Here is a 27,595-nt window from a genome sequence, read left to right on the forward strand (position 1 = left end):
GTAAGTTCATCAGCTAGATGAAGGAAAGCTGGTACATATTGCAGAAATATTTTCTTGTTCTATTTCTGTTTAATTTTTGTATTGGTGTTCTGGAAGAAAATGTCAAATCACAACTGTTAAGTTTGCTGGTGACACAGAAATTGGAATGGTAAACTAGGGCTTAGGAGTATACAGTAACCAGGGTTCATTTAGAATAATCACTTTGATGCTTTTTAGTGGGAATTCATAGCTTTGTGATCATTAGTTCAGATTTTGTGTAAGTTCAGGATTAGTGTGTATGAAAGTGATCAGAAATGTGAGATCACGACAGATAACTGAATTAACAGGAGTCTATGCAGTTCTCTTACCTACTGTGCTAGGAGGTCTCGACTTTTGAAAAGAGGAATAAAATGCCATTAATATAATATATGCCAATCGTTAGATCATTTCTGGAATATTTTGCTTCTGTTGTCTTTACGTCTGTTATGTCAAATTGGAAAAGGTTGATGATGAACTTGCAAGATGAAATAATATGTGGTCAGGCAAATCTGCTTTCCTGTGAGACCAAAGAAACCTTTCTATTCTATCCAAGATAAATTAGTAACTAATGTAAATCCCAGTCTGATGGTACCTGTGCAAGAAGATTTTCTGCCAGTGGGGGGGTTCTTTACTTTGCAGATACAAAGGTATTACAAGATGCAGTGAACAGATGGTGAAGCTAGGTAATTTGGAAGGGAAATAAAGTGGATTTTTTTTCAGTGAAAATTGTTAAAAATACATAGTGAATTTTCTTATTTAAAATCTCTAAAACAAGATAGGCTTTTTTTTTCCCTCCAGAAGATCTCCAGGTTCATCCAAGTGTTAGAATTTTGGTATAGGAAACAGATTATTGTATTTTTAGAATAAAGAGATTAAGAATAGGTGTTTACCTGGCCTTCATGTATACCATGTCAGTATTTCCCCTTTCAGAGGGCTTAATGCATACATATTATATTTGTGCAGACAGTATTGCAGTTGCTCTTACTGAGCATAAAATGTTTATACTTTCAAATATTTAAAAACTGAACTCATTTTTTCAAAGTAAAATGTTGCCTTCGGCTTTCACTGACATTCAGATAAAGGATTATAGATTATTATGTTTTATGACAATTTTAATATCTTTATATTTAATAATGTATTAATATAATAATACATGCAGTTTGCTTACAGAAAACAGTGTTGAAGAAAAAAGAAGAGAATGTCTGAACAAGTATAAATGCTTCCATTAAGTAAAACATTTTCTATTTAAAGTCTGTAAATAACCAACTTTCTTCCAATTCTTCAGACTTTTGATCAAAAAAATGTTGATAGTGATTCACTTAGGGAGGCTGCATGAGGTTCGGCTTGCAACATGAAGCTGTTGATGAAAGACGTTGTCATACAGACTGCAATAATGCAATCCTGTGGTTAAAAGAGAAAGTCTTGGCTAATAGACATGTAGATAATTAAGAGGGACATAAGGCATCTAGTGGACATTTTAGTAATTATAGTCTTGATTTTTTGGAAGGAACATTACAATATGAAGAAGCAGTTTGCTATACAGAGGCATTTTTTAGCATTGGACTTCATGAATCTAGTACTAAAATAGCTTCTTTAAAGATTAAACAATATAAAGATGTCATCTATCTTCATGCATCGTGCATCCTAATTTAGTGTCTAGTCCTTTGTAGTATTAATTACACATAGAAATATTGTTGTCTTTAATGGAAATTGTGATAGCTTTGGCATGCTCTTCTGCTGCTTGTTTGCTTTTCTTGGTTGTTTAAGGTTTTTTTTGTTACCCAGGGGAATTTTGTCAAAAAATCACCTAGATGACTTAGTGCTGCTGCTATGGAGGACACTTTGCTGTAGCTATCAGCATTTAGTTAAAGCATCTTGTTTCTTTTAACTTGAACTGAAATTACCATTTCAGTAACATTCTTGGAATTACCTTTTGGGATCAAAGCAGGACCTTCTAGGTTTCTGTAGTTTAGATTTGATGCACTATGTTAGGGACTTTGGACTTTTCCAGCACTAGATCTTGCTGAGCACAGTTCAAACAGAACTCAAAGCATAAGCTTTTCCTTCCATAACAGATTAGATATGTGGTCTAAATGAGCAAAAGGATGTTTTCTAATTATCAAATGAAAGTTTAGAGTAAATGATGAATGTTTGGAAATAAAAAGATGGTCATATGCAGTAGAAAACTTGGTGGTGCTTTTGTGTGCCCAGGCAATTATATGCATATTTGGATACAGGGATATACATAGGTAGGAACTGAGTTGAAATACATCATAAAATTATGGCAAATTTAATGACTAAGGGATGTTACAGTTCTAAAGTGTGTTCCAGACCAAGAAACGTACCTTTTTAATTGCAACTCCAGTTTAGAGAGAGGAAAAAAACCCCACATTTAATCACAAGTGTGAAGTTTTAAAGTTCTGTTATGCAAGTTTGCAAAGCAATATTGCAGTTACAATGATGCAAAAGTCAGTTTCTTCCTTATTTTTAAACTGATAGCATTTTGCATGTCTTGAATTCCGTGCGTGTTCTGATCAAAGCTCTGTAATTTCTTCACTAACACCAGTTCTCAGTCATAGGATCAGTAATCTGATTATGAATCCATCATACAACACATTTGCATTTAACTATTATTTTCTTTTTCACAGTGCAGAGAATTTGCTTCAATATGTTTAAAATATTATTTTTATTTGCAGTTACTAGTGGCCTTTTATTCAGCAGATTGAAAACTTAATATTTTCAATGAAAACACTGCTATTCATGTCATTAGTAGTGTTTTCTGGGCATTTGCCAAAATGTTTACATGAAAAAGGAAGCGGGAGAAGTAGAGGAGAACTGTTTATTAAAAAAAAAAAAGTTATTAAAAGAGTAAAAATTTTATTCTTTTAAACATTCACGTATTTGAAAAGCAGAGGGAATTTATAGTTACGCCTAATAGTATTTTAGCATGATGTATTCTCTGTCCATTTCTTATAATCAGATTCTCTTGCATGTAAAGCATATTCCTGCTTCAGTCTTTGTTTACAGGGTTTTAAACAGAATAATTTGTGAGTGTACTTGTAAGCACTTAGTGTCATTTCTCCTTGTCTTTCTTGAATTTGTTGCCTTTGCTTAAATAGTGGAGATGAATGGAGGTTCACCCTTAACTACATAAATTCTGATTTATGCCTGCTATCAACCTCTGCTTGTACAAATGTATTCATTTGTTCTTTATACCAATTTGAGCAACTGTAGCTCTTTTAAAGTGTAAATGTATCAGAAAAACATACTATTCACAAATTTTATGGAGTATGTGGAATTGCTTAATGGTTAAGCAAGTTAAGCATATGAAGCACTGTGGTCTGTATAACTTCTAGAGCAGCTGCCACTGAGTTCTATCACCTGAAAGTATTACCATTAAAGCAATTGTGTAATCAACTAAAATGCTCAAATTTGGCTTTTCTTAGTTGTAATTTATTCATAATGATGCTGTAGGTTTTGCGAATTTTGGTGCTTGAATTTTCCACTATTACTTTAATGTAATTGGATTTTTCAAAAATTTGTTCATTTTTATTCAAAAATTCTGTTGGGTAACTTAAATGTGAACTCAGCTTTATAACATTTGTCCCAGGATAGACTGAAGACCCATCTAGCTTTTTTTAGGGCTGATATGGATGTTTCAGGAATAGTAGAAAGCAGGGCAAGCAAGCAGTCATAGTTGGAAACACTTGGTGATTTGTGTCCCAGCTGCTTCTGGGTCATACCGCTTGGGCTTTATCAGAGAAGAAAGCTAAGTTTCCCTCATCAACTAAAAAGATAAACTTAATTGTTTAGCCAGGTAAATGCTACTTCAAAAATGTGAGAGAATGACTAATTCTGAACATAGATACTTCTAAAGAGAAGCTTCTCAGTCCTAATAAGTTTCTCAAGTGGTTTTACTGGAGCTGTACAAAAAGACTGTAGGGCTAGAATCCCTCGATTTTGTTAACAGCTCTTAAACTGACTTACTCCAGGTGGTGCTAGATAAACTGCTGCTTATGTGAGTGATTAGGACTATCGTTCCATCAGCAGTAACTTGTACCTGCCTGTACTCTCTCCTTACCTCCTTTACCTGAGGGTTACTGCCCCTCAGTAACCTCTCCTGTGTATATAAATATTTATCTCACCACCCTCCAGCTTACCTATATGGGTTTTGCTGGTTTGGTTTTTTTTGGGGCATGGGGAGGGGTCTTACTGAAAAACAAGCCAGCCTTGTAAACTTGAAAATTGTCAGTTGGTATTTGCTTTACCAAGACCAGTAGTGGCTAGCTTGCCCAATGACATCCTTGCTCACCTCTTATTCTTTGCAGTTAAATTGTGGGACTGCTACTTTCCTGCTTTTTACAGGCTTATGTGGTCAAGTGATGTACATAAAGTTCTTTCCAGTCTTTTCAAGAAGGCCTGAGAAGTGAAAGATAAAGTTAATTGTAGCAGTTTTTTTCATAAAAAGGAAAGAAGTATCTTCTGATATTTGGCCTTTTGTAAGCAGGCTGGCAAGAGACAGAGTGAAAATAAATTTCCAGTGGGGGGAGATTATCTGTAGAAAATTACTAGTTTAAATTCCAGTACCTTAAATACCTAAATAAAAACTGCTCTTACAAATTATTTTCTCACCTATGGCTCTTGAGGCTTTTGTTATTGTTTGCTTATAGCACACATACTTTATATTGTAATTTTTGGCATGCTTTCAAGATATTATATAGTGTTTTAATGTACTATTAGTGACTTAGTGGAGAGCAATTAACATGTCCCCTGTCTTCAAGAAGTGACTTACAAGCATCTTGCATCTTTCAGTAACAAGTCATGTAGTTTAAACAAGCTCAGTCAGTTTTGATTTTCCCCTCCAGATCTAGGACTTCCTTTCAGTTTGTTGTGCTGCTGGTTAAGACACATCTTTCAGATAATTGTATCAGCTGACACATACAAGAGTTATGTGGCCTAGAAGAAGAACTATGCAACTTGTCAGTTTATGTATACACACAAACGAGTGAGCACTAAGCTTAATCATAATTCTTTCCCTCTCCAGTCTTCCATCCCAGTTTGAATTTATTGTAGCTGCGAATATTTTAGCAAAGTCTTTCATTACTCAGTTATTTTATATATATAATAAGTAACTTTACCTAAATCCTTACCTCAGTTTTGTTGCTCCAGCACTCCCTACAGTACATGAATGTGCTAGTGCTCAGTACCGAGTCTGGTGCGGTGTGCAATGACATTTAGTAAGCCTACTATCTTTATTGACAGCATCAACAAAGAGAGCATTGTGGATGTAGAAGGCGTTGTGAGGAAAGCACATCAGAAAATCGGAGGTTGTACTCAGCAAGATGTTGAGCTTCACGTTCAAAGGGTAAATTTTTCAGCAAATGGAGCACTGGTTAATTGTTTGAGAGATTATCTGTCTTGGCTGTCTGTCTACATATATAAACTTTGTCAGTAAGCAGTCCCATACCAGAGAAATAAACTGCTTTAAACTACATATTTCAGTGTATCGTATGTAAACATGAAGCATTTCTGTTTTTAAGAGACTTGATTTTTAGAATTTCCTGGTTTTATCTGCCATTTGAATTACAGTACCAAGGAAAATAAAGTATTTCACTAGAATAATTTGGCTAGGAATGCTTGTAATTCTAGTTTTGATTTTTAACTGTAGCAGATACTGGAATAAAAAGTCTGCTGCTTTTTAAGTGCAATTCAGAAATGTCACCTTTATCAGAAAGTTGCAGTCTTCTCATTAGTACAATGGAATAGAAAACATAATTCAGCAAAAGGAAAGCACTGGCTTAATTGTATGGAAGCTCTTGAAATCTAAAATTCTTATAGTTTGTGCTGTAGGGCTGGAGCAAGTGCAAATTTATAATTTATTTAAATAGCGTATTTAAACCTTTATGTAATATCCTTTCCTTCTAAAGGTTTTCAGCCAAACTGTATGCCTACAATACAGCTGAAACACAGTCACCTCAAGAGCAGAGTACAGGGGCAATTATAGTTATAGCAGTAAGGTAAATTTTACCTAACAGCATTGGGGAAGATATGCAGATTTTGAAGAAACATGTTTTAATATGTGCAGATTATCGTATGCTTGATTTTCGTGAAAGAATATTAAGTGCACCGCACCTGTGACTAGACTGTAAGGCAAGGCAAGGTGTTTTTCATTCTCTGGTTGTATTTTAGGTATCTCATAAATTTTCACTCTAAAATGGCTCTTTCAGATACAGTCAGATGGTAAGTAAAATAATACATTAACAACAAGAAGAAAGGGTGGTCTTGCTGGAATCAGAACCTAAAACTCTGTGAAATTTAGTAGTTTTAGACCTGTCATTCTTGACAATAGGCTTGTCCCTGAGGCAGTATGTACTTGCTCAACTCAGTGGTTCCCAGAATAAAAGATATTTTTAATCTTTCAAAAGGAAAATAAGAACTAAGCACTTCCAGTAACATCATGAGAATGCACACATGTATCTCAAGTATTTGAAGAAAATCAGTCTTACAGCTAACAGCCTATGCAAACACTGTTTCAAGTCCATGCCAGAAATATCCTTTTGTAAATCACACCTCCTTTTGAGCTGAATCTCATGCTATTTCTGTTCCTGTCTCAATTTCAGATCTATGTGATCAGTTTAGCTGAACCCCGACTGCCCTTACAGCTGGATGATGCTGTTCGGCCAGAAGTGGAAGGAGAGGAGGTGAAAACTTTGCATCCTCAAATACTTTTAATTGTCTTTGTAGCTAAACAAAAGCATGAAAGCCAGGCACCTTCCTTAATGCAGTGATTTTGGGGTTTTGTTAGGCTTGCATTTTACTTCCTTTTTTACTTTCCTCTATGGCTTTGATGTCTGCTGAACTGCAGTAGAAGGTCAAAACCAGAGGATTTGCAGTCTTGTGTGTGTGTCTTGTGGATCCTTATAGTTGGTTTCTGCCTGTGACCTCTGAGAAAAGTTACACCTTAAGCTTTGCTATGCTGGCAGTTTGCTGTATATTCCTTCTAGAATGGTCTAGAAATTCTACTAAACTTAGAAGTAGCTCTTGACTTTTAGCCAAAGGATGTTTTTCTCCTTTGATTTTGTTTTGTTGGTGTTTGGTTGTTTTTTGGAGGTGCATGTATTCATTATGTATTTTTGCACAACTGTTTAGGATGGAAGAGCTACTGTAAACCAAGATACAAGACTGGACAACAGAGTCATTGATCTGAGGGTAAGGAACGTGCTGTGTTCCATGCTTGCCTGCAAGTATTTATTCTCCACGTTTCTAATCCATGAAGCAATGAAAGTCGTGGATTTGACTGAAGTGTGTTGTTGGCCAGACAAAAGATAACACATTTTTCTATTTTTGAATGGCATTGTGAAAACACAGAGGTTTTTAATCCTAAATGTTCACCTCTCCTGACATTAATCAAAGAACACATAGTTTAAAGGTGAACATTTTGGGTTTGGCATGTGGCCATGTACATCTGGGCTTTTTTATTTACAAAAGTCAAAGGTGACTGAATGGGGACAATTTAGAGATAACACTTCTTCTCAGATGTAGTCTTTGATACTCAAAAACTGTAGTAAGAGCTCAATTTTGAAGTATAAGATGGAAGGTTTGAATTTAACATGTAATTGGGGTGCTATAATGCATGTCTTGCATGTGAAATTGTACCAGCCTGTGATGAAAATAATTTAAAGGATTGTCAGCTCATGGTAGTGGTAAGGCAGTGTTCTAAATTGAAGGGAGAACTCTGGGATGCTCGAAGTGCAAGTTTTACTTTAAATTCTGCTGATGAAGAAAAATACTCAACAGCACTCCAGAGAAACTTAAGAAAATCTATTAAATTAATGAAATACCCATATAATATACCAGAAAGAGCCATGAACCCCAAGGAGAACAGAGAAACAATACAAAGGAAATAACAGGTAAAATACTGTCTGAAAATAATAGTAATTAGTTTCATGCTGAACAGGAATTCAGGTTAAATTTTGTGAAATTGATGGAAGGATGAAATGTCAAACCTCAGTACTTCAGTGCCTTATATCTTGTCCTCTGCATGCACCTGTGGCTGGATGTAACCTGGCTACAGCTTTCCCTTGATTAGGCTTAGGTATTTATCTTGCCTTCCTATGTACGGGAAAAGTTTCTGTCTCTAACTGTGTCACATATCTGTGTGTCTCTTCTGTTGCACATCCCATTATTTTTTTCAGAACAAAAGCAGATTATTTTGGAACAGTAGGCTCATGCCTGTTCATAAGTTTGCTTTGTTCTGCAGGAGTTTTGCTTGTGCAAAAGAAGGTTCTAAATCATTATGTGTTACTTTGACCTGTTTTTTTAAAGGGAGAGCTGAATAAACAGAAAAGGTATGTAATGGAGAACAGGGAAACCCCAGTGAGAATATATGTGCTTATATAAACATGCATATTCTAAGCACAGTATGCAATGGAATCACAAGAGCACGGACACAAAGGCAGTTTGTCCTTCAAAATAACTGGGGAAAAATAAAAACCCAAAAGGACTAATTGATTTTCAATAACTTGTGGCATAGACTGGAGCTATAGGACAAACAGAACTTCAGAGAGCCCCTAGTGTTTCAAATGCACTGCGTAAGTAGGCATGTTCTAAGGAGGATTAGAAGAGATAATGTATTGAAGTCTCAGAGAGGTATCTGAAACCATCATTAGCCACTGCTCTCCCGTACCTCTTCCTTCTAGGAAAACCAAATCATGGGCAGCAGGGAAGAGATGTTAACAGAGTAGTTCTAACAGAGATGCTGTGATGATCTGGTTCCTACAAGTGTGGGAGGAAGTCCAACCACAGATGTATGTACCATCTAGTTTTGGTTTCCTCAGTGCCCCAGTTTTTTAAGGAAGAAGGAGGTCATCGAACATCAAAAAGAGAAATACTGTTTTTTGGAGAAAGATTCAACAAACTGAATGCATAGATCTTGGATAGAATCAGACTAAAAAACGTCCTTAGTATGGAAGTAAAATTATTTTTGTCCATTTAAATACAGTCTTTAAAGCAGTTAAGTCGCTTAACTAATTCTAAGCAATGATTAACCAATGAGTTCATTGGATGGAGACAAATTGTGATAAAGTGGAGCTGTGAAATTCAGCTATTGCATGAATGAAAGGGAATGGATTTCCAAAAATGGCATCACTCCATCCAGCTATGATGTATACCAAGGAGAGTTTGATTATGGTGCAAAAGAAGGAGTGTGATTAATAATAAGGAAATTACATTAGTGGAGATGTAATATGCAAAGTGTTCTACAAAGATTGCGAGACTTCCATTCTTGTGTACGTGTGAAAATAGACTGAGTAGTGCACTGTATTTTTAACAATCTTGCATTTTGGTTGCTGACAGAGATCTTCCAGAGGTGTCTGGTCATTTTCTTGAGGTTAGGGATGGGAGTACTTAAATGCCAAGATCCCAAGCTATTGCTGTAGTTGTTATTATGATATATGGAGGGAAAATAGTGATTATTTAGGTGGAGGGGGGTTAAAAATCCTTTCCAAGTCATGATGACTGAGAAAGAATGAATCTGTTCCTGATGAGTTAACTCATAAAACACAGATCACATACTTGTGGAGTAGAGAAATTGTGGGTATAGGGACAAGAGAGCTGGTAAGAGGCAAGAAGAGTGCTTGTATGGACCAGATTTTCTTTCACATAACCACAGGTGACCGTGAGGAAACCACTGTTGACCTAAGTATCTATTTTTTATGAGAGCTTAATGAAAGTCAAACCAGTTGATTCTGGAGATGTTTGATTTACCATTCCTTTATCGGAACAATTAAGGCAAATTGGAGCACTGATTCTGTTTGTAAATCTTATCTTTTCTGCTGTTCTTAAGTTTAACTGAAGTATTCAGTGGTGTGTAGACTTCACGTCTGTAAAAACACCTACAGAAACCATATTTCGTGAAGATCTGTGGTAGATGGAAAAACAATGAAGAAAAGGCAACAAGTGAAACACTTTATTTTTAGGATTTGCTTCTTAGTATGTCTTCCTCTGAAGAAAAAAATCAATTTAGGTTCATGAAGTTTTAACAATGGACCTGGCTGATGTCCTTGCTCTGGCTTACTTTTGATGTCCAGCAGGGTTTTTATCTTAACAGTGTCTGTCCAAATTTGACTTGAATTACATGCGTTGTGCAGTGCTGGTGCTGTAATTGTGTCTGCTAATGCACAGCTCACTGAGACCAAAGCATAGTCTTTTTAGGGGCAACATTACCCTGTTTAAACTGCTCAGGGTAGAGCATAAACATTAAACTGTATCTTTAGTAGGTTATGGATGTCAAACTATATGATAGTTCAGCTGTACACTGATCTTAATGCAGTTTTTGTCAAAATACTTTATTACTTCAAGCTTGATTTAATTGTCAATTTACTCATTGCAAAAACTGTATTTTTCCTGACTGAATTCAAGCTATAGTGAACAAGGAGATGTATGGTTTATTTTATTGTGGGTGGTGACTTGATAGTGAAGACATAACACAGTCCCAGTCATTTAGACAGCAAACTTTGTATCTTCTTCTTGTACTACAAGTAATGCTGAAATTTGAATACAAGTTGACTTTAGTCAATTTGGGGTTAAAATATTGTTATTTAACATAAATCCTATTTCCTAGCAAAACCTTCAGTTCTCATATATATAGTAGAGGAATTGAAAAAATTATTACATTATTTTCCCTTTTTATTTAGCCTACTTTATTTAGTGGTTGTTTATGGTGGAGGATAGGTAGGTACAGCAGGCGAACAGAAAAGCAAAACTGAGGTGAGAGTGGAACAAATTCTATAGCTGGTGTGAGGGTAAAAAGAAAAGTTCACAACTTTGCACATCTGTGTCTTAGTCACACCTCTTTGAGATATGATCTCATAAGGTGTTAACTGCCCTCAGTCCTATTGAAACACATTTGTTGGTCTCTGTCAACGCATGTGGCTGTGATTATTCTAATAGCGCAGCTTCTGCTGAATAAAAAGTGATAATTGTTTTTTATAATCTTGCTTATAGTGTTAAAATATGCCCTGTTCTATTATTAATAATATTTTCCTTTGTGGCTTTTAAATAATAAACACACAGGTGAAATTAGAGTGAGGTTACGACCGAAACTCATATTTTAGCATTGTTAGCGAAACTTTTTTTATACTGCCTGTAACAAAGGTGATTATTAAAAATAATGAGTTTTCCTGTAAAGTCAATGCTGCAGACCAATTTAAAACATTAACACTGTTAACTGCAACAGCATTTAAGTGGTGTAAGTTTGCTTGTTTCTGCTTAACTCTTGAAGGAATATTTACTGTCTTTGCCATAGTCTCAGATAAGATAGTTTGGCAACTATGTGGAAGAGTTCTTTAATTAGAGTAAACACTACAGGAAAAGAATGCCATGCCAAAATCTTTATTAAAGCAATGGTAAAAATGAATTCATTTTGACAGCTGTCTCTGTCTTTAGTTTGCTGTGTTGTACCTGCCTGTGGTAGCTCGAATGGTAACTGTGTTACCTGCCATTGTACCTAACATGGTAATATGCAGACAAGCATCTTAGTTAAAGAAAGGATAACAGCTTGAATTATTTTTGTCAGATAAATTCACTCTCTTTTTGTCCTAAACATTATACCAGTGTGGAGGATGTAGTTAAATCTGAAGAGTGTTTCTCCATATGTAGACACAGAATCATCTTTAAAATCTTTGGGAGGTTGTAGCAGCACATAAGTCTTTTGTGGTTATCCATTTGACTCCACTGCACGTTGACAGTTGCAGTTCTTTAGGACCTTATCTCAAATGTCTTGTTGGACTCTTTAATTCTTACAAGGAGACTGCAGTATCACAAATTCTCAACAGTTATCTTTGTTGGCAGTCTCTGAATGAGTGGGTACTGCAACTCAGCTACCTTGGTAGAATGAAGAGTGGTCTTGTCAGGTCTAATTTGAGGTGCGGAGAATTGCGGCTTCTTCTTTCCTTGGTCTGCAGTTAAATAAAAGCTTCAGTGTCCAGATCTGTGAATTTGGCTGCTTTTGTAAATGCTATTTTTAAGGTATAATCTATAATTACAGATGGAAGAGTCTTTGCTCTGCCTCTTCACTAATGCCAGGAGGAGTTACTACCTGACAAACTGTTCGTGTTAGTGGAGAACTGTGTTAGTTATTGACTGGCCGTGTTCTGTGCACACTTTCAGGCGTCAGACCAAGTAATTGCTTTCGGACTGAGTTTAGCAACCATTTTTCTTTTTCCTAGGACCATATGACTTAGGACTGCATTCTTACCTGCTCTGGCACGAAACTGGTGTTGGTTCATCAGAAGGGTAGAGAAGGCATTGTTAGTATCCTGCTTTAAGTAAATATTATACATTTTGTCTCTTAGCATTTTTAGAAATATGTCTAGTTTATCAAAAAACTCTATTGATAAACCCAAATGTGACTGTTTGTCATCTCTTAGAAAATGTCTTTCAGCTTCTGAGTTGGAGATGGTTAAGGGAAAAAAAAAAAAGGAAAAGAAAATATCTCTTTGAACCATCCCGGTGCTTTGATGTAACACTGCCAAATTATGGCCAGAACTCAGGCTAAATCTTAGCATATGCCTGATTCTGGGAGACCTGTGTAAAAAAAGGTGAAAAAGTTTGAGGGTACTTATTGTAACTGTTGCTCAAAACCTCATTTCCTTCATTTTGAAAGTAGTGGGAGTAGCGGCTGTGGTTAATGCTATCAGACAGTGAGAGCTGCTAACTATTATTTGCTAGTCTCAACCACTTACACTCCTGAGATATTTTATCGGTCAGCTAAAATTGCAAATAACTCCAAATAACTAAGTTCTGCAGTATTATTACAGTTCTCTATTTTGGTTTTTCAGTGAAGTGTTATCTTTATCTTGCAGAGATGATGGATGTAGCTTCATTTCAGCGTGTCTGCTGAGTGACTGTCTAAATTTGGGTGCTTATATAATTTGTTTTGGTTGGGGGTTTTTTGTTTTGTGGTTTGGTAGGAGTCATGTGAAAAAGCCCACAAGGCTCTTCTTACCCTAACTGAAAAGTTGAGTACCTTTCAGAAAGGAGAAGTAAACAGTGCTGTGACGCAGATTGTCGTAAAGAACTTGTCTCTTAGTTGTTTGCAAGAATTCGTTAGGTTTTGTATACGCTTCTGTCTTGCTAACTGTCAGGTCTTAAACGCTGTACGCACAAAATCAGATATGGGTTCAGTGTTGACGTGTTGCCGTGTTTTCAGCGATCACTAAGGGTTTTTTTTTTCTTCACACTGAAGTGTTACAGGAACATTTAGTGTAGGTATTTGCTAACCAGATAAGTAGCTTAACTGTGACACATAATTAAACAAAAAGAGGATGATCAATTCAGCTAAATCTACTTTTGTTTTCAGCTAAATGTGTTTTTGCAGTAAATTTTGAAAAGACAGAAGAACTGCAGTTCATATGGTCAGATGTTAGGTGGGCTGTTTTAAATGCTGGGAGTTTAGACCTTGGCTTTGGGATGTTTTTGTGACAGTGTTGTACATGGTTAATGTGTGGCTGTGTTTTTACATGAAAAATGTTGTATTTGGAAGCCTTTAATAGACACAAAAATTTCTACCTTACATAAGTTATTGAGGGCTTTGCTTTTATCCTGCACTGTATATTACTGCAGCTGTTCTAGTTCAGTGTGCTGAAAGCTTTTTAATAGGTTTAGTGTTTTATTCAATTTCTTACTATAAAACCTTTATTTGCAGAAGCACATCTCATAAATCAATGATTCTTTAAATGCAGGATTGACCATAGTGCCCTCTGTATAACTGAATGTGCCATAAATTGAAATTCGGAGTTTCTCTTGTTTCCTTTTCAGTTTCTTTTTGTGTAATAAACAATTACTGATTTGCACTTTTCTCTGTTTAGGCAAATACAATAATCAAGTGTTCCTAAGAGAAGAGATTCATCCTTCCAGCTGTCCAGAAAAATTAACAGAGTTAGGAAAAACTAACTTAGGATTTATTATTTTATCTTCTTCTTATAGACCTCCACTAGTCAGGCAATCTTCTGCCTTCAGTCTGGTATTTGTCAGCTTTTCCGAGAAACTCTTATTCGCAAGGGATTTGTGGAAATTCAGACTCCCAAAATCATTTCAGGTATTGTATATGTCATCCAGCAGCTACAGGTCTGCTTCTTTTACAGTTGCTCAGTGTACCTATCGTGCAAAAGGTTTAGTAAGTTTTTGTTTTGAAAAGGTTAAGTTTTATTTCTGATTTAGTTGCAGCATAGCAAACTTCTAGCAGGTATCAAAGTTGTTCTTTACTTTCTCCTGACTTTGGATGTTATAAGAATGACAGGACAAATATATATACCTGATTTATGTAGTCTGCAGTGCATTTAAAGTTTTAATTTGGTTAAATACAGATGTCTGATCATAAGCATTGTTCTTCAAATCAGTGTTCTCAATGTTGAGCACTGTCAGTTCCATTCCCAGTATCAAAAAAACCCCACTCTAATTTAGAGTACAAGCAGCTTCCCTCATAAAGAGGTTACAGCAAGCGTATCATGGTATAGAAGATGATGCCTTTATATGTAATATGTCGCCTCTTTAGCAAAGAGCATATGGCTGAATAGAAGGTGGTAGATAATTTTTCTGAAAGTGTGGCATAACACCTGCAGCCTTACTAAAAGTCTGGAAACGTAGATTTTGCTTCTAGTTCTGTTGTTGATCTGCTGTATTGTTTTGAAAAGTCAAATTATTTGATTTACTGGTGCATGTTTTTCTTCTATCATATTGGTGTTCTTTGAGGTTTAGTTGATGTCGCTGGGACAGGACACGGAAAATGCTACTGTAGGGCAGAATATTTATATTATGCTCATTGTATGTGCATTCATGATACACATACATTTTGCCTACTGAATTTTGTACTTCTGTATTTATTTTTGAAGACAGCTCTTGATTGAGATAAAAAAGGGCTTTTTAACAAAATTCTTGTAAGCAGCTATTCTTTCAACATGGAAAGTATCGTTGAACTCTAAGATTAGATAACTTTTTTCCTACAGAGACAGTTGAAACAGCATGAAATACTAAAGACTCCCAAGTAGTTTATTTACGTAGGACCTTTGAGGAAGTGTGCTATTCTTACTGTGCAGTGTACCATTGAGAGCAAGCAAGCAAGCATCCTATTGTTTGAATGAGATCATATGTTGTAAAAATAACTTTCAAGTCGATGCAATCCTTACTAAATTTCAAGTTGAAATATCGTAGCTGTTCTAAGGTTTGAGATTTTAAAAGTTACCTATATTCAAAATTAACTGTAAATATTCACTGAAACCATTTCAGTGGGAGTACTGGTAATGAAAGAAAAGAAACATTAATTTCAGTGGAATGGTTATTAATAATAATAATTAGTACTATCTTAACATTAGAACTTTCAAAGATTATTAGCTAATTTTCACTCGCATGCTTTTGTTAGGCAACTGTAACTCTCGTATCACGCACTGGAAATGGAAAGGTAGAGTGACTCAGCTGGTAGGCAGTTTGCAGTAAGGGATTCAAATGCATGTGTTCTTGGTTCCTGTTCTCTCAAGGTAACCTTCTATGAAAACTGCCTCAAGCAGAGAAGAAGCTTTATACCTTTGGCAGGTGTCCTCTGGTAAATCTAGTTTTGGCTCTTGAGAGATATTTATGCCTTCAGTTAGAGAGGTTCAGTTAGATGGTCCTGGCAAAACAGGATACGCACTTCTATCTCGGCCTTTACAGTTAACCCCTGGAAGCCTACGTCACTAATAAAGATTGATTTCCACAGAAGTGTTGGGCTGCAAGTAGATGTGGTGCTACAAGCATGCATTCTATGCTGTTCTCTCTCTAAGGTGAAGGACAGCTGGGAATAGTAACATTTTCAACTACTGCAACTAAATTTGCAGATTTGCAAGACAATGTGTGGCAGTTCTGAGCTGCAAAACTTCCTTACCACTAATGGATGCAAATATATCTTTCTCCTCCAATATGCTTTGCAGAAAAATCTCCTTCTGATTTCTTAAGCGTAAGACCAATAGTCTATCGTTCTACCTCTGATTTATGTTTTACATTTTTACTTTAATAATTACTGCAAGCATTTGCTTTTCAGCTGCCAGTGAAGGAGGAGCCAATGTGTTTACTGTATCATACTTCAAAAGCAGTGCCTACCTGGCTCAGTCCCCACAGCTGTACAAGCAGATGTGTATATGTGCTGACTTTGAAAAGGTTTTCTGTGTTGGGCCAGGTAAGAGAAGCGTTGGTTTATCTAGAGTCTGAAGTGTGCAGTGATGGCTTTTAGCAGCAGTGGTACAAATAAGATAACACACACGCTGAAAGCTTTGAATGGTTTCACTTAATATAGTTTCACTTACCGAACACAAATTTCAGTTGGGGTGACTAATGAAAGTCAGAGAAGTTGCTGGAACAAAACTAAAATGCTGAAATAAGGGTGGAGTACTCCACTGCTTGCTGTTCTGTGAGGAGGATGAATAGAATGGTATTGGAGATTGGTAATATGATGAAGTTAGTAAAACATGGAACACCACTGTGATTACTGAAGCCATGGTTTCCTGTTAGCCGTGCCCAGTAGTTGCACAGTTGCCTTTAGTTGCCCAGTAGTAAGCAGTGAAAATAGGCAAGCTAGGTTTTATGTACTTCAGATTGCACATTAACATATACTTATCCTTTGCTTTTGTATATGTACCAAACAACTTTATTTAGAAACTGCATCCTTATAACGGGGCTGTCAGTAAATAATAAAAAATTAATACTTTCCAGTCTCATGCACTCTCTCAAAAGCTGACAGAAAAAAAACGCTGTATTACCACCTGAAGCAGCCACGTCCTAAGACCTCAGACAGGTTTAAAGATACGCAAGCTGGAAATGCTGGAAAACAAGTCAATAACAGCTTATAAAATAAAAAAAGATGCAAGTAATTAGGAAGATGTTAGATTTCTCGTTAATCACTACCAAATGAGTAATGGTTTATAGGAAGACTCATATATCTGAAAAAAAACAAACCCAGAACACACACGTGCACAAGTTCATTTCCTCTGAAAAAGGCAGTTTTCAAATCTGAAAGTTCTTGTGTGCCTGAAAGCTTGTCTTTTTTTCCACGTCTGTCTGTTGGTCTAACAAAAGATGCTGCCTCTCTACAAGTCTTGTCTGTCTTGTATCCTTTGAGCACCACAGCTACAATAATGCTGTCAGTGCTGTTATAAATGATGCTCTTAGGCAGCTAGTTTTCTTTCTGGTTTTTTTGGTGAGAATTGTCAGGTCTAAAACCAGCATTGTCTGCCTGATCCAAATGCTAATCCGATTGATTGTCTGTGTTTTTTTTTTTTTTTCAAAATGAAATTATAATTTCAGGTCAGTTAGAATTTCTGTTGTTCAATTTTACAGTATTTCGAGCTGAGGACTCCAACACACACAGACACTTGACTGAGTTTGTTGGTCTGGATATTGAAATGGCTTTTAACTATCACTATCATGAAGTGGTAGATGAGATTGCAGATACCTTGGTGCAGATATTCAAGGGACTTCAGGAAAGGTAATGAGAGCATTTTCCATTTCATGAGCAACTTCATTTGTCTGAGATCTCTTGCACTGTGTTATGAATTAGGTGAGCATTTTATCCTCAGTTTGTCAGATGATCATTAGTAATCTGATTTACAACAAAACTTCAAAATAAACATTTTTGCTTTGCTCTTAACTATTTCTTTGTGCCTGACTTTTAAAGTTCACTCAAGCCATAGGCCAGTAAACTGTTTATTTTTAGCTGGAGTTGAATCTCTAAGAGTACGCTCGCTTGCAGTAAGAAAACTTCTTGTTTGCTGTTGAATGGACTTCCTAACAGAAATGATCCATCATTAATTTAAAGGGTCCTTCTTTTTTTATTCCACTACAGGTAGACTGATTGTTCCATTTTGAAATTGGTCTTAATATTTGCTACCTAAGAAAGTTTTTCTGAATCAAATTTATTGTATCATCCTGCATTTCTGCCATGAAAGCTGCAAAGATTATTTTCCATTATTCACAGTCCAACTCATTAAAAAGCCAGGCCAGAAGTTTAGGAAGGGGTTTTAATTTGCTTACAAATTAGACTATCTTGCCAGCAGAAATGCAAATCTTTTCATGTGTGCAGAAGGAAATCTCTCTTTTATATTTGAAATAGTATATTATTCAAATCAAAGGAGAACTCGGGTAAATATTACCAGTCAAGGGGATGATTTCTCAGTGTCTTTACTGTGAAAATTTGACCTAGCCAAATTACTTCTAACAAAAGGAATAAAACAGAAGTAATAGTAAAATATTAACATGTATATCATTGAAGTTGATGCATTAACTTCCATGAAACATTGTCTTAAGATTGTACAGGATTTCTCCAGAAGTGGCTTTAAAAGTCTTTTTATGTTGCAAGAGGGACCTCTTGTGGCAAAATTGTATTGCCATTGCAAAATCATTATTAGATGCAAGAGTACATTTCCCCATTGTTTTATGTTTTGGTTCTTTCTGTTCTTGTTTCCTCGTGTATAGATTCCAAACTGAAATTCAGACAGTGAACAAACAGTTCCCGTGTGAGCCATTTAAGTTTTTGGAGCCAACTCTGAGGCTGGAATACCGCGAAGCTGTGGCCATGCTTAGAGAGGCTGGTGTTGAGATGGGTGATGAAGAAGATCTGAGGTACTTTGGTAGTACACAAATGTGTCAGAATCGTGTGAAAGTGGTAGTGAAGTGTCAGTTTTGTACCGTGCAACTGACAGCCCTCAAGAAGGAACCACAAGCTTTTAGAGGAATGAACAGTACTCATATCCAGATCTCTTGACAGATAATGGATAGGGAAACAGTCCTTTCTTTTACCGCAGACTATACATACAAACCTGAAATCCAAAAGAAAATAACTTACAACATAAAGTGAGAGTAACTTGAACCTTGTAAGGATTAAAAAAAGCATTTGTTTTTCTAACAATTGAAGTTCTTCATGGGAATTATCACGTCTTTGAATAGGATTAAACAAAGATTCTTCCCATTTCTTCTTTCTACCTCTCAGGAAAATGATTAAGCAACCATGATTGCATTCCCATTGATTTACTGAAAGATGAGTTTAATTAACTGATTAAAACATTTCTGTTCTTTCCCATAATATATCCAGTACTATGAGGATAATGTGTGATTTTACAGTTAAATGATCTATGCATCAAGTTTCAATCTTAAGAGTTTAATAGATTTAATTGCTTATGGTGTTTGTCACTGACTGTGCCGAAAGTAAATGGCTGCACAAGGTATATGGCAATAGGAGACAGAGCACACGACTCTTCAGCAGTCAGAATACCGTGACTAGTGACACGTTTAAATCACTTATTTTTAATGGTGATAATCTTTTTCAGCACACCTAATGAAAAGCTCCTGGGACGCCTGGTAAAGGAAAAGGTAATGATTATTTTAGAATAAATAAATTTGTCGTTGAATCTGAAACCTGATGTCATGGAGTCATTGGGTTGGTATAAATTCCTGCTTCATGTTTTTTACACACTGATTGAGAATACAGTGTCTCAGAACATGCAGAAGTTGTGAAGAGCTTGTGATTAGGATAAGCATTTTTAATTGTGCATTCCCATTTTGCTGCTGCTTATTTAATCTACTGACAGTTTTGTCTTCATTGTTAATAAGCTGTTTCAAACAATTTTCTGTCTTTTATATTTATTTCTGTGACCTGTTGTACTGAGTGCACTCAACAGGATAGTACATTCTAAAACCAGTTCTTATGATGATTAAAAAAACCCAAACCAGATTCTAACTAAATCTGTAGGAGAAGATGAAGATTTTTGGCAAAAAAATAAGTACATGTTGCTACAGCAAGACATTTTACTGGTAAACATTTGTAAGTTTACAGTAGAAGTAGTGTTGGAAAACTGAAAAATAGTACACCACTTCTTTGATAACTATTTTTTCTAAGGTAATACTGTCAAATTTGTGGAAACTTATTGGGAGATATTTTTCTGTTTTATTTCAAAGATTCACTGGTTGTGTCTTCCTCTTCTTTCAGTATGACACGGACTTCTATATTCTTGACAAATACCCCCTTGCTGTGAGACCTTTTTATACAATGCCAGACCCAGTAAACCCCGTAAGTAAAATTCTTTGTTGTTGTCAATGTTTGGTTTTTCTTATAGTTTAAATTATTCCATGTAGGGATAATGTAACAAAATAGTGTATATACATGATCTGCCATTATAATTAAAATTCAGATAACAAGAGTACGTCAGTGTTACATGACTTGTAAAATGTTTACAGTTAGTCTTCACTAGTGAAAAGATACCAGAAAGAAATTTATCTTGCTAAAATTGGGAGACCTTTATGAAGAGATCTCCATGGTCAGAGCACACTGCTGCCATCACTGAAAAGAGGCAAAAACATTCTTCAAGGGCAACGGACACTTTAACAGAAAGTATGCTGTTTTACGTTGTTAGAAGTTCCCTAGTTTATTCCTAAATCCAGATTAAATATCTTTAGAGCATCTTTTGCTGGGATAACTACATGCAAGTGTAATGGTTTTTTGAAGGGCATTTGGATAAACTTCAGTTTTTAAAATCAACTCCAGTCTAATGAGAGTAGCCAAAGGGCTGTAATTCGAAATACACTGCACTCTAACTGCACAACTTTGGATGGCATAAGTGAAGTTATTGAGAGGTACATATTTGCCACCTAAGGGTGGAGCAACTGTATGTAAGAAATAAACTCATCTTTGTCTTTCCAGAAATACTCTAACTCTTATGATATGTTCATGAGAGGGGAAGAGATTTTGTCTGGAGCTCAGAGAATTCACGATCCTCAGCTGCTGACAGAGAGAGCCCAGCATCACGGCATTGGTAACAAGTCAACATGAAGCTGAATTTAAAAGAATATAAATCACTATTGTATTTGTTTCCTTTAGAGGAAGAATTTGGGGCAGAATTTGTTCTATGCTAAAATCACAGTACTGTTGCATGCTTAATGTTAATCCATCAAATTCTGTTTAGCCATTTTAATCTAGAGTGGTGGTATTAAGAAATTACTTCGTTTCCCAGCATGACAGGAAGGATGAGAAGGAATTGTTTCTGAGGAGAAAATGTAACACAGGAAATACCTTCGACAGAATGAGGGTAGACAAACAAGTCTTAGTCAGTTGTGCTGCTCTGTACTCTCTCAAACTCCTTACAGAGTACTTCAGTAGTATTGCGTGGTTGGCTGTCCTTTTTAAATCTTGAACTGAGGGCAAATAAGCAAGAAGTGTCCTTGACTCAACAGAGACAAGGCTGGCTAATAGTGGAAGGGTAAAAGAGTAAATAAGGTGGAGAGCAGGAGAGTAAAATGTAGATTAAAATTGTGCTTTCACTGAACGGCAAAGTGAAGTGGCAAGTGGGCAGTAGCAAAAAAGGAGTAGCTGCCACTGTAGCAAGATGGAAAAGTAGTTGCTAAATCTTTGCTTTCTCAGTGCAGTTTATTCAAGAAGTCACCATTTTCCGTAAGTTACAATGAAGAGTTGGGCTTAGCTCTTACTCAGTTCTAGAATTCCTTTTCTGATTAAGTTACTAAAAAAATTATAAAACAAGACATTTCCAATTTCTAGATAGTCCTGGATAATTTATATGTTTAATGAGTAGAACTCCACTGTTAGTTTGTAAGTTAAATTGGTAAATTTTTTATTGTGTTTGCAGTCTTCTAGTCACATGTATTCATTGGGGGTTCATTGGCTTGGGGTTCATTAAGAAGGAGAAAAACATATCTTTTTTCCTCTCTAGATTTGGAAAAAATAAAGGCTTATATTGATTCCTTCCGTTTTGGTGCCCCTCCCCATGCAGGTGGTGGAATAGGTAAGTATCTGTAATCTGTTTTGTTGTGTGTTAGCCTGAGGTTAATTTAAACTGCTCAGTCTCAAGCGTCCTGCTTTCAGAATAGTAGCTTTGTTAAAATTTATGATGCTGTTTATCCTGGAGAATTTAAGGACAGAAGCTAAAATGTAAGGGTCATCATAAAATAAATAGGCAAAATATTAATGGCTCAGTCTGGCAAGTTTAAAAAGGAGGTGATCACAGGAAAAAATTATGATTTATTAGCCAGGCACATTGCTTTCAAATTTGAGCAATGAGGAAAATTTAAGGAAACAAGAAAATACTGTATTATGTATGGATTTATTGTAGCACAGTGCTTTCATTAGCAGATGAAGGTATTCATGCATATGGAAGTAGGACACTTTGTAGGTCCTGGTCAATAAACACAATTATTGATTTGATTCAGCCTTTCTGCATTAGCCTTACTTTTGTAAAGTATATTTAATACATTCTTGGCATGCTTTCAGAACAACTTCAGAACTTGACATGTTCGGAACAACACATATGCCTTCAGTGAATGCATTAGGTCTGCAATATGCTATTTAGACAACTGTTTTGAAATACCTACAAGATGTCAGGGTCGATGATCATGCAGTACTTGTGAGCAGAGCATTTGCAGATGATCCAGAATCATAGGCCAGTTAGAACAGACATCAAGAAAGCTGAAGCTCCATCTCTCCTGCAGAGAAAATGCTCCTCATGGCACAGCCCAGAGGTCAGGCCAAGTGCCAGGCAAACAGGAGATGTTGTGAGACTGAACACTCTTTTCTGGCTGTTTCAGATGGAAACCTTAGCATTGGAGGACAGTGTGTGAAAGCAAGTAGGCAGCTGAGCTTCATCTCGGCATGGCTAGTGTGCACGTGTAGCCCTGTGTGTTAGGAAGCCCTTCCATGTTCCACAGTAATACAGATAACCGCTAAGACTTCAGGAAGAAAGAACACAATGACCTGTGGAATATTTATTACCATAAAGATATTGGCAGATAGTTACACAGGACTTAACATATTGCTGAATCTAAATTTTTGTACAGTAGAGGGTTTGGCATAAACTTCCCCAACTGTAGGTTTTTACTGTAGTTGCTTATGGCACTTTATCTCTTACTCTGAAGCCATTAAGACTGGTTTGGACTATACTTCTGTTACTGCATTCAAGATACAGTTCTCCCAACGTCCCCTTTCAGTTTTCTACACCATCTTTTTTTAAAGTCCAAAGTGATTCAGAGCAGGGTTGAGTCTCTAGTAGCATTGCTTATTGATGCACGTTCCAAAGGAAGTCTGTATCACGGCAGAAGGCACTGTATGGAAAACCTCCACTTCTGGCTTCTTTCCGTCATCGACATGCTGATGTCGACTACTCTTCGGTCACACTCCTGTGTGAGGCTGGCCGTAGATAACAAAGTACGTTTAGCTTTTTAAGAGTTTTGAACAAAAGACCAACTATACTGATGGGTTTTTTTCATTTTTGTAGGGCTGGAAAGAGTAACTATGCTGTACCTAGGGCTGCATAATGTTCGTCAGACCTCCATGTTCCCGCGGGATCCCAAACGACTGACACCCTAATGTCAGCAGCTTTTGAAAGTGTGAGATTATTTGCTCTGCAAATATGATAAGATTGCAAGCATATCCCCTGCTACTGATGAACCTGTATTGATTTGAGCATTATAATATGCAATAAAGAAAGAACATCTCATTTACTAAAGTGCCACACTAATTTTTTTATCCTTAGTTGTTTATTTAAAAGAAAATATTTTAACAGATCAAGACTCTTTGTACTGGCACCTGTGCACATTTTTAATGAAAATGTGATACTTTGAGTTAGTATTCTAGTGTTGCATTAAATTGTATCATGTTTCTAACCATTTTAATAAATTATGTAATAAAAATTCTGCATTTTTAACTTATGTCAGCAAGACTGAATATTCTGAAGGACAGAATTGGCTGAAAGCTAAAACAACTGGATGCTTGTAATTTAAAATCAGAAGGAAACCGGCCAATAGTTAATTTACATGAGTGTCAGGTAGACAAGCAGGTGAGAAGAACATTCTTAACAAAAAGTATTGATATGAAATTGTGAAAATAGATTGCAGTAAATATCTCAAAGTAAATTAGATACAGTATCTGCCTTTCTGGTTTTTGCTTTGTATCCTCACAAGTTTATCACGAATCAATAAAGGTTGGTTGAGTGGTTGTTTTAATGATGCAATAACTACCTAAAGTTTAATTTTATTTTCTATCTTTCCCTCCCCCACCCTTTTTTTTCCAAAGTTGTATACAAGCTATAGGCATGTTGTTTATTTTATGTTACTATTTGAGAATGGATAGAAGGTAACACATACTCATGGAATACAGAAGGGATATATAATACTGTCAGAAAAATAAATGGACAGGGAGTCTGAGAGCAGGTTGTGTTTTCCTACCTGACCCAGCCTCTAGAATAACAAAGCAAATCAGCAAGGATTTCATGCATCTATTGCCAATGAAAGAAAAGCAAATAACATAAACCAACCTATTTTGGTTTTGGTTTTTTTTTTTCATTTATAAAAGCTGTGAACAGCCCAACTGTTGTACATTTAGAGAAACTGGGTGTATCTATGAGTACTTCTAAAATTCTTTCTAGACATCTGTTTTCTCAAATGAATCACTTACTCAAACCTCCTCAATTTGCAGTGATGCACAAAGCTACTTCTCTTCCTCCTCCTCCCAAACCAAAGGATGTGCCCTGCATCTGGAGAGGAACCAGTGTATTTGAAACTTCCTTTTATGTACTGCATCTGATAGTTGTTTTTTCAAATTTAAAACAGTTTTGTAAGTGGGAATGCCAAAGAGCAATGGATTAAATCCCTTACTTGGGCACTGCAGTAGAGTTACTCTACTATTCATGCATATTTATAATTCCTGACTTAATTTTTGCTTAACATTTTACATGATAAAGCTTTCAGTAGGAGGTATTGTTTAGACAGTCTGTGTTATTGTTGCTACCTTGATTTTTAAATGTCAGAGAAGTCACATATTGGTTATGCTACAAAAAGGTCAGTGAGGCTGCGTATAAATTGTGTAGAATTTCACAAAAGGGCAAATCATCTTTTGCAGCTGCCACTGAACAAGACTTAATTTTAATGTTTTGTGACAAGAGTTCTCCATTAGAAAACAATCATACTAAAGGTTAGCTAGGTAAAGTACTGGAAATGTAAAAGTTAAACTTTGTTTAGAAGTCACACAACTCAAGGAATAACCTACTTTGTAGCTTTGCTGATGAGTCTGTTGTAATTAATTTACCATGGAATCTTCCCCAAATTATTAGCTTTAAAATCTTGCAGCATACCCAGTTGTACTTTACAAAGCTAAGTGGATTATAAACACAGATTGTCATCACAGACTTACTACTGATGAATCCAAGTTTCAAAACAGTTGTTTATTCAACTAAGCCAACTGGAATGAATTTCATTTAATTACTTTTGTTCATACAGAACTGGTAAGGCTTCCACATTAGAAGCACATCCTTCTAACAAGGAGCAAAATTACTGACTTACATTTCATGCCAACCAAAGAAATATTCCAAGAGCTATGTTTCTTGCTCTAGATTTCGCAACAAGTTTTGTGCATGCATTCCTGTAACAACTGTGCTTATCTCAATTCTAAGAGTTATTTGAGTTTATGCTGTAGTTTGATTTATTCACAGTAGCTGCACAAGAACAAGAATTCAGATGGAGCCCCCATTCCTTTGTATGCAGAATCCTTTCATGCAGTTTTTCTTAGCTAACTGAAAATAATTATGATTATAAATTAAAACAAAAAATGCATTTGTCCTGACGTAATCTTAACAGGATACTTTAGTGGGAGCTGCATGTTGTTAGAACTTAGTTTGAAACATTGCAAATAGTAATTTCAGAACTTTGTTGCTTTGATGGGTAGCAACTCTGATAGTTCTGAAAAAGTCAAACCTGTATAGTCCTGTATTTCAAGTAACTTGCAGGAAGTTTAGCATTTTACATGGAGCCCACATTGCTGCCGCTGCTTCTCCACCAGTTAAAATGTGTTTTTTTTTTTTTTCTTTCATAATATACAGATGGTAATTACAATCCTGCAATTTTTTAAACTAAGGAACTGTAGAGGATATTGGTAAGGAGCAGCCAGGGAGTCATCTGGTCAAAATAAACACAAAGCTTCAGTTTGCTTCTGAAGTTTAACTACAACATTTTCCTGTGAAAACCCATCTGTGCTCACTGAGCAATCTGAATCTGCCCAGCAGGAAAGAGGACTCAGGCTGTTCTTTTGGAAGCAAAGCCCAGGACTGGTTCCCCATGGCCACACACACCTGCTGTGGGCTAACCCCAGTGGGCAGCTAGGCACCACACAGCTGCCTGCTCCCTGCCCAGTGGGCCAGGGGAAGAGGAAAGGAAGAGTAAAAGCAGGAAAACTTTCTGCTTCCACCCCCAGGCCAGTCAATTGCAGGTGTACTGGACACCTCTCCACGTGAAAGCAAACTGGCCTGCACTCTGCTGCCAAAGGGATGGAGAATGCATTGGCAATATCCATTGTGGCACACTGCTTGGCTGCCCTTGACTCCAGTTCATACTGGCGTTACAACGTGTCCCATACAGTGACATGATTTCATTCAGGCCACACGAGTCCGCTATTAACCTCTACACCATACACCTGCACGACTCCTCCCACAAACCCTGCAGCCAGCCATGGGTCCCCTTTGATGAGGTTCCTGTGTGCCAAAAAGAGAGACTGGAAAAATGAGAGCCTGGAAAAACAGCATGTCTTCTTGACAGCCATCTCTAGAGCACACAACTTGCCCAAGCAGATCTTAATTATTTACTATTCCTTGCTTGGGTATTATCTGCATGCAGGGTGGCAGTACTTTTTTTTTTTGGTAGAGAAAAATGATGAAAAACCAGCAGAAATCATCTAGGGTCAATTATTATTTCTTTTAAAATAAAAATACAACCCGCTTGTGTACATTTTTGCTAGTATCTCACAAAATAGGGAATTTATTCACTGCAAGTTTTTTTAAAAGTTTCCAAGTTCTACTATTTTCTTATTTGGATTTGAAAGAGTATGTAACCATAGGATAAACTGTAAGCAGTTTGGCAGTTTTTCTTCTACTTTGCCACCTCTTTTGCCCTTAACCATCTTCAAAAAGAAAAAAACCAACAAAACACAACCCTCAAAAGCTGTAATTATGTACCAAAACACAACAATCTGCATTAAAGTAATACCAGCTTTCAAAAAAGACCCAGCCAGAACCTCTGCTCTGACCTCTGCAGTGAAAAGTGAATAAACCATGCAGAGTTGAATCTTATTACACCCAAAAAACCAAACCGCTGGTCAGCTTTTACCATTTTGCAATTAAGGCAAGTCTGTTCAGTGTATGGCAAGTGAACATGAAATAACCGTAATGCAGGGAAGCCTGTGCTGCTAGCACTTTAAAAAGTGTTTCAGAACTGAGGCAGCCCTTAGCTGCCTTAATTACTGCAAAATTCCCACTTTAAGCAGAGATTAATGACTTTGCAGGTGGCACAGCATTTCTAAGCAATTTTTCATAGATATTGCAACGGTTCCTGCTGGAAGGCATCCTCCACCTCAAGTTTAAGTCCTCCACAGCCTTTACAAGTTTATTGACGTTCCTCACAGAGCCCTACCAACCCCCCGCCAGCCCTCACAGTCCTGCTGTCGCCCTCGCCAGCCCTCAGGGTCCTCCCGCCGCCCACCACCAGCCCTCACAGAGCCTCGCAGTCG

At 36.5% G+C, this 27,595-nt stretch overlaps 1 protein-coding gene across 1 annotated transcript in view; it reads left to right on the top strand.

Moving 5' to 3' along the window:
- DARS (aspartyl-tRNA synthetase) overlaps positions 1 to 23,904 on the top strand; it is a 38,246-nt gene extending 14,342 nt beyond the window's left edge. Inside the window, exons 4-15 of the mRNA XM_010079948.1 lie at positions 5,281 to 5,383; positions 6,639 to 6,719; positions 7,168 to 7,227; positions 14,005 to 14,116; positions 16,091 to 16,225; positions 17,383 to 17,530; positions 18,517 to 18,663; positions 19,368 to 19,410; positions 20,027 to 20,107; positions 20,738 to 20,849; positions 21,762 to 21,833; positions 23,319 to 23,904. Of these exons, the coding sequence (XP_010078250.1) occupies positions 5,281 to 5,383; positions 6,639 to 6,719; positions 7,168 to 7,227; positions 14,005 to 14,116; positions 16,091 to 16,225; positions 17,383 to 17,530; positions 18,517 to 18,663; positions 19,368 to 19,410; positions 20,027 to 20,107; positions 20,738 to 20,849; positions 21,762 to 21,833; positions 23,319 to 23,410 (1,186 nt within the window). The 3' untranslated portion in view covers positions 23,411 to 23,904. The remainder of the gene's footprint in view (positions 1 to 5,280; positions 5,384 to 6,638; positions 6,720 to 7,167; positions 7,228 to 14,004; positions 14,117 to 16,090; positions 16,226 to 17,382; positions 17,531 to 18,516; positions 18,664 to 19,367; positions 19,411 to 20,026; positions 20,108 to 20,737; positions 20,850 to 21,761; positions 21,834 to 23,318) is intronic.
- Positions 23,905 to 27,595: the final 3,691 nt, after the last annotated feature.

The sequence above is a fragment of the Pterocles gutturalis genome, unplaced genomic scaffold (genome assembly GCF_000699245.1).
Source record: "Pterocles gutturalis isolate BGI_N339 unplaced genomic scaffold, ASM69924v1 Scaffold37884, whole genome shotgun sequence".
Lineage (NCBI taxonomy): Eukaryota > Metazoa > Chordata > Aves > Pterocliformes > Pteroclidae > Pterocles > Pterocles gutturalis.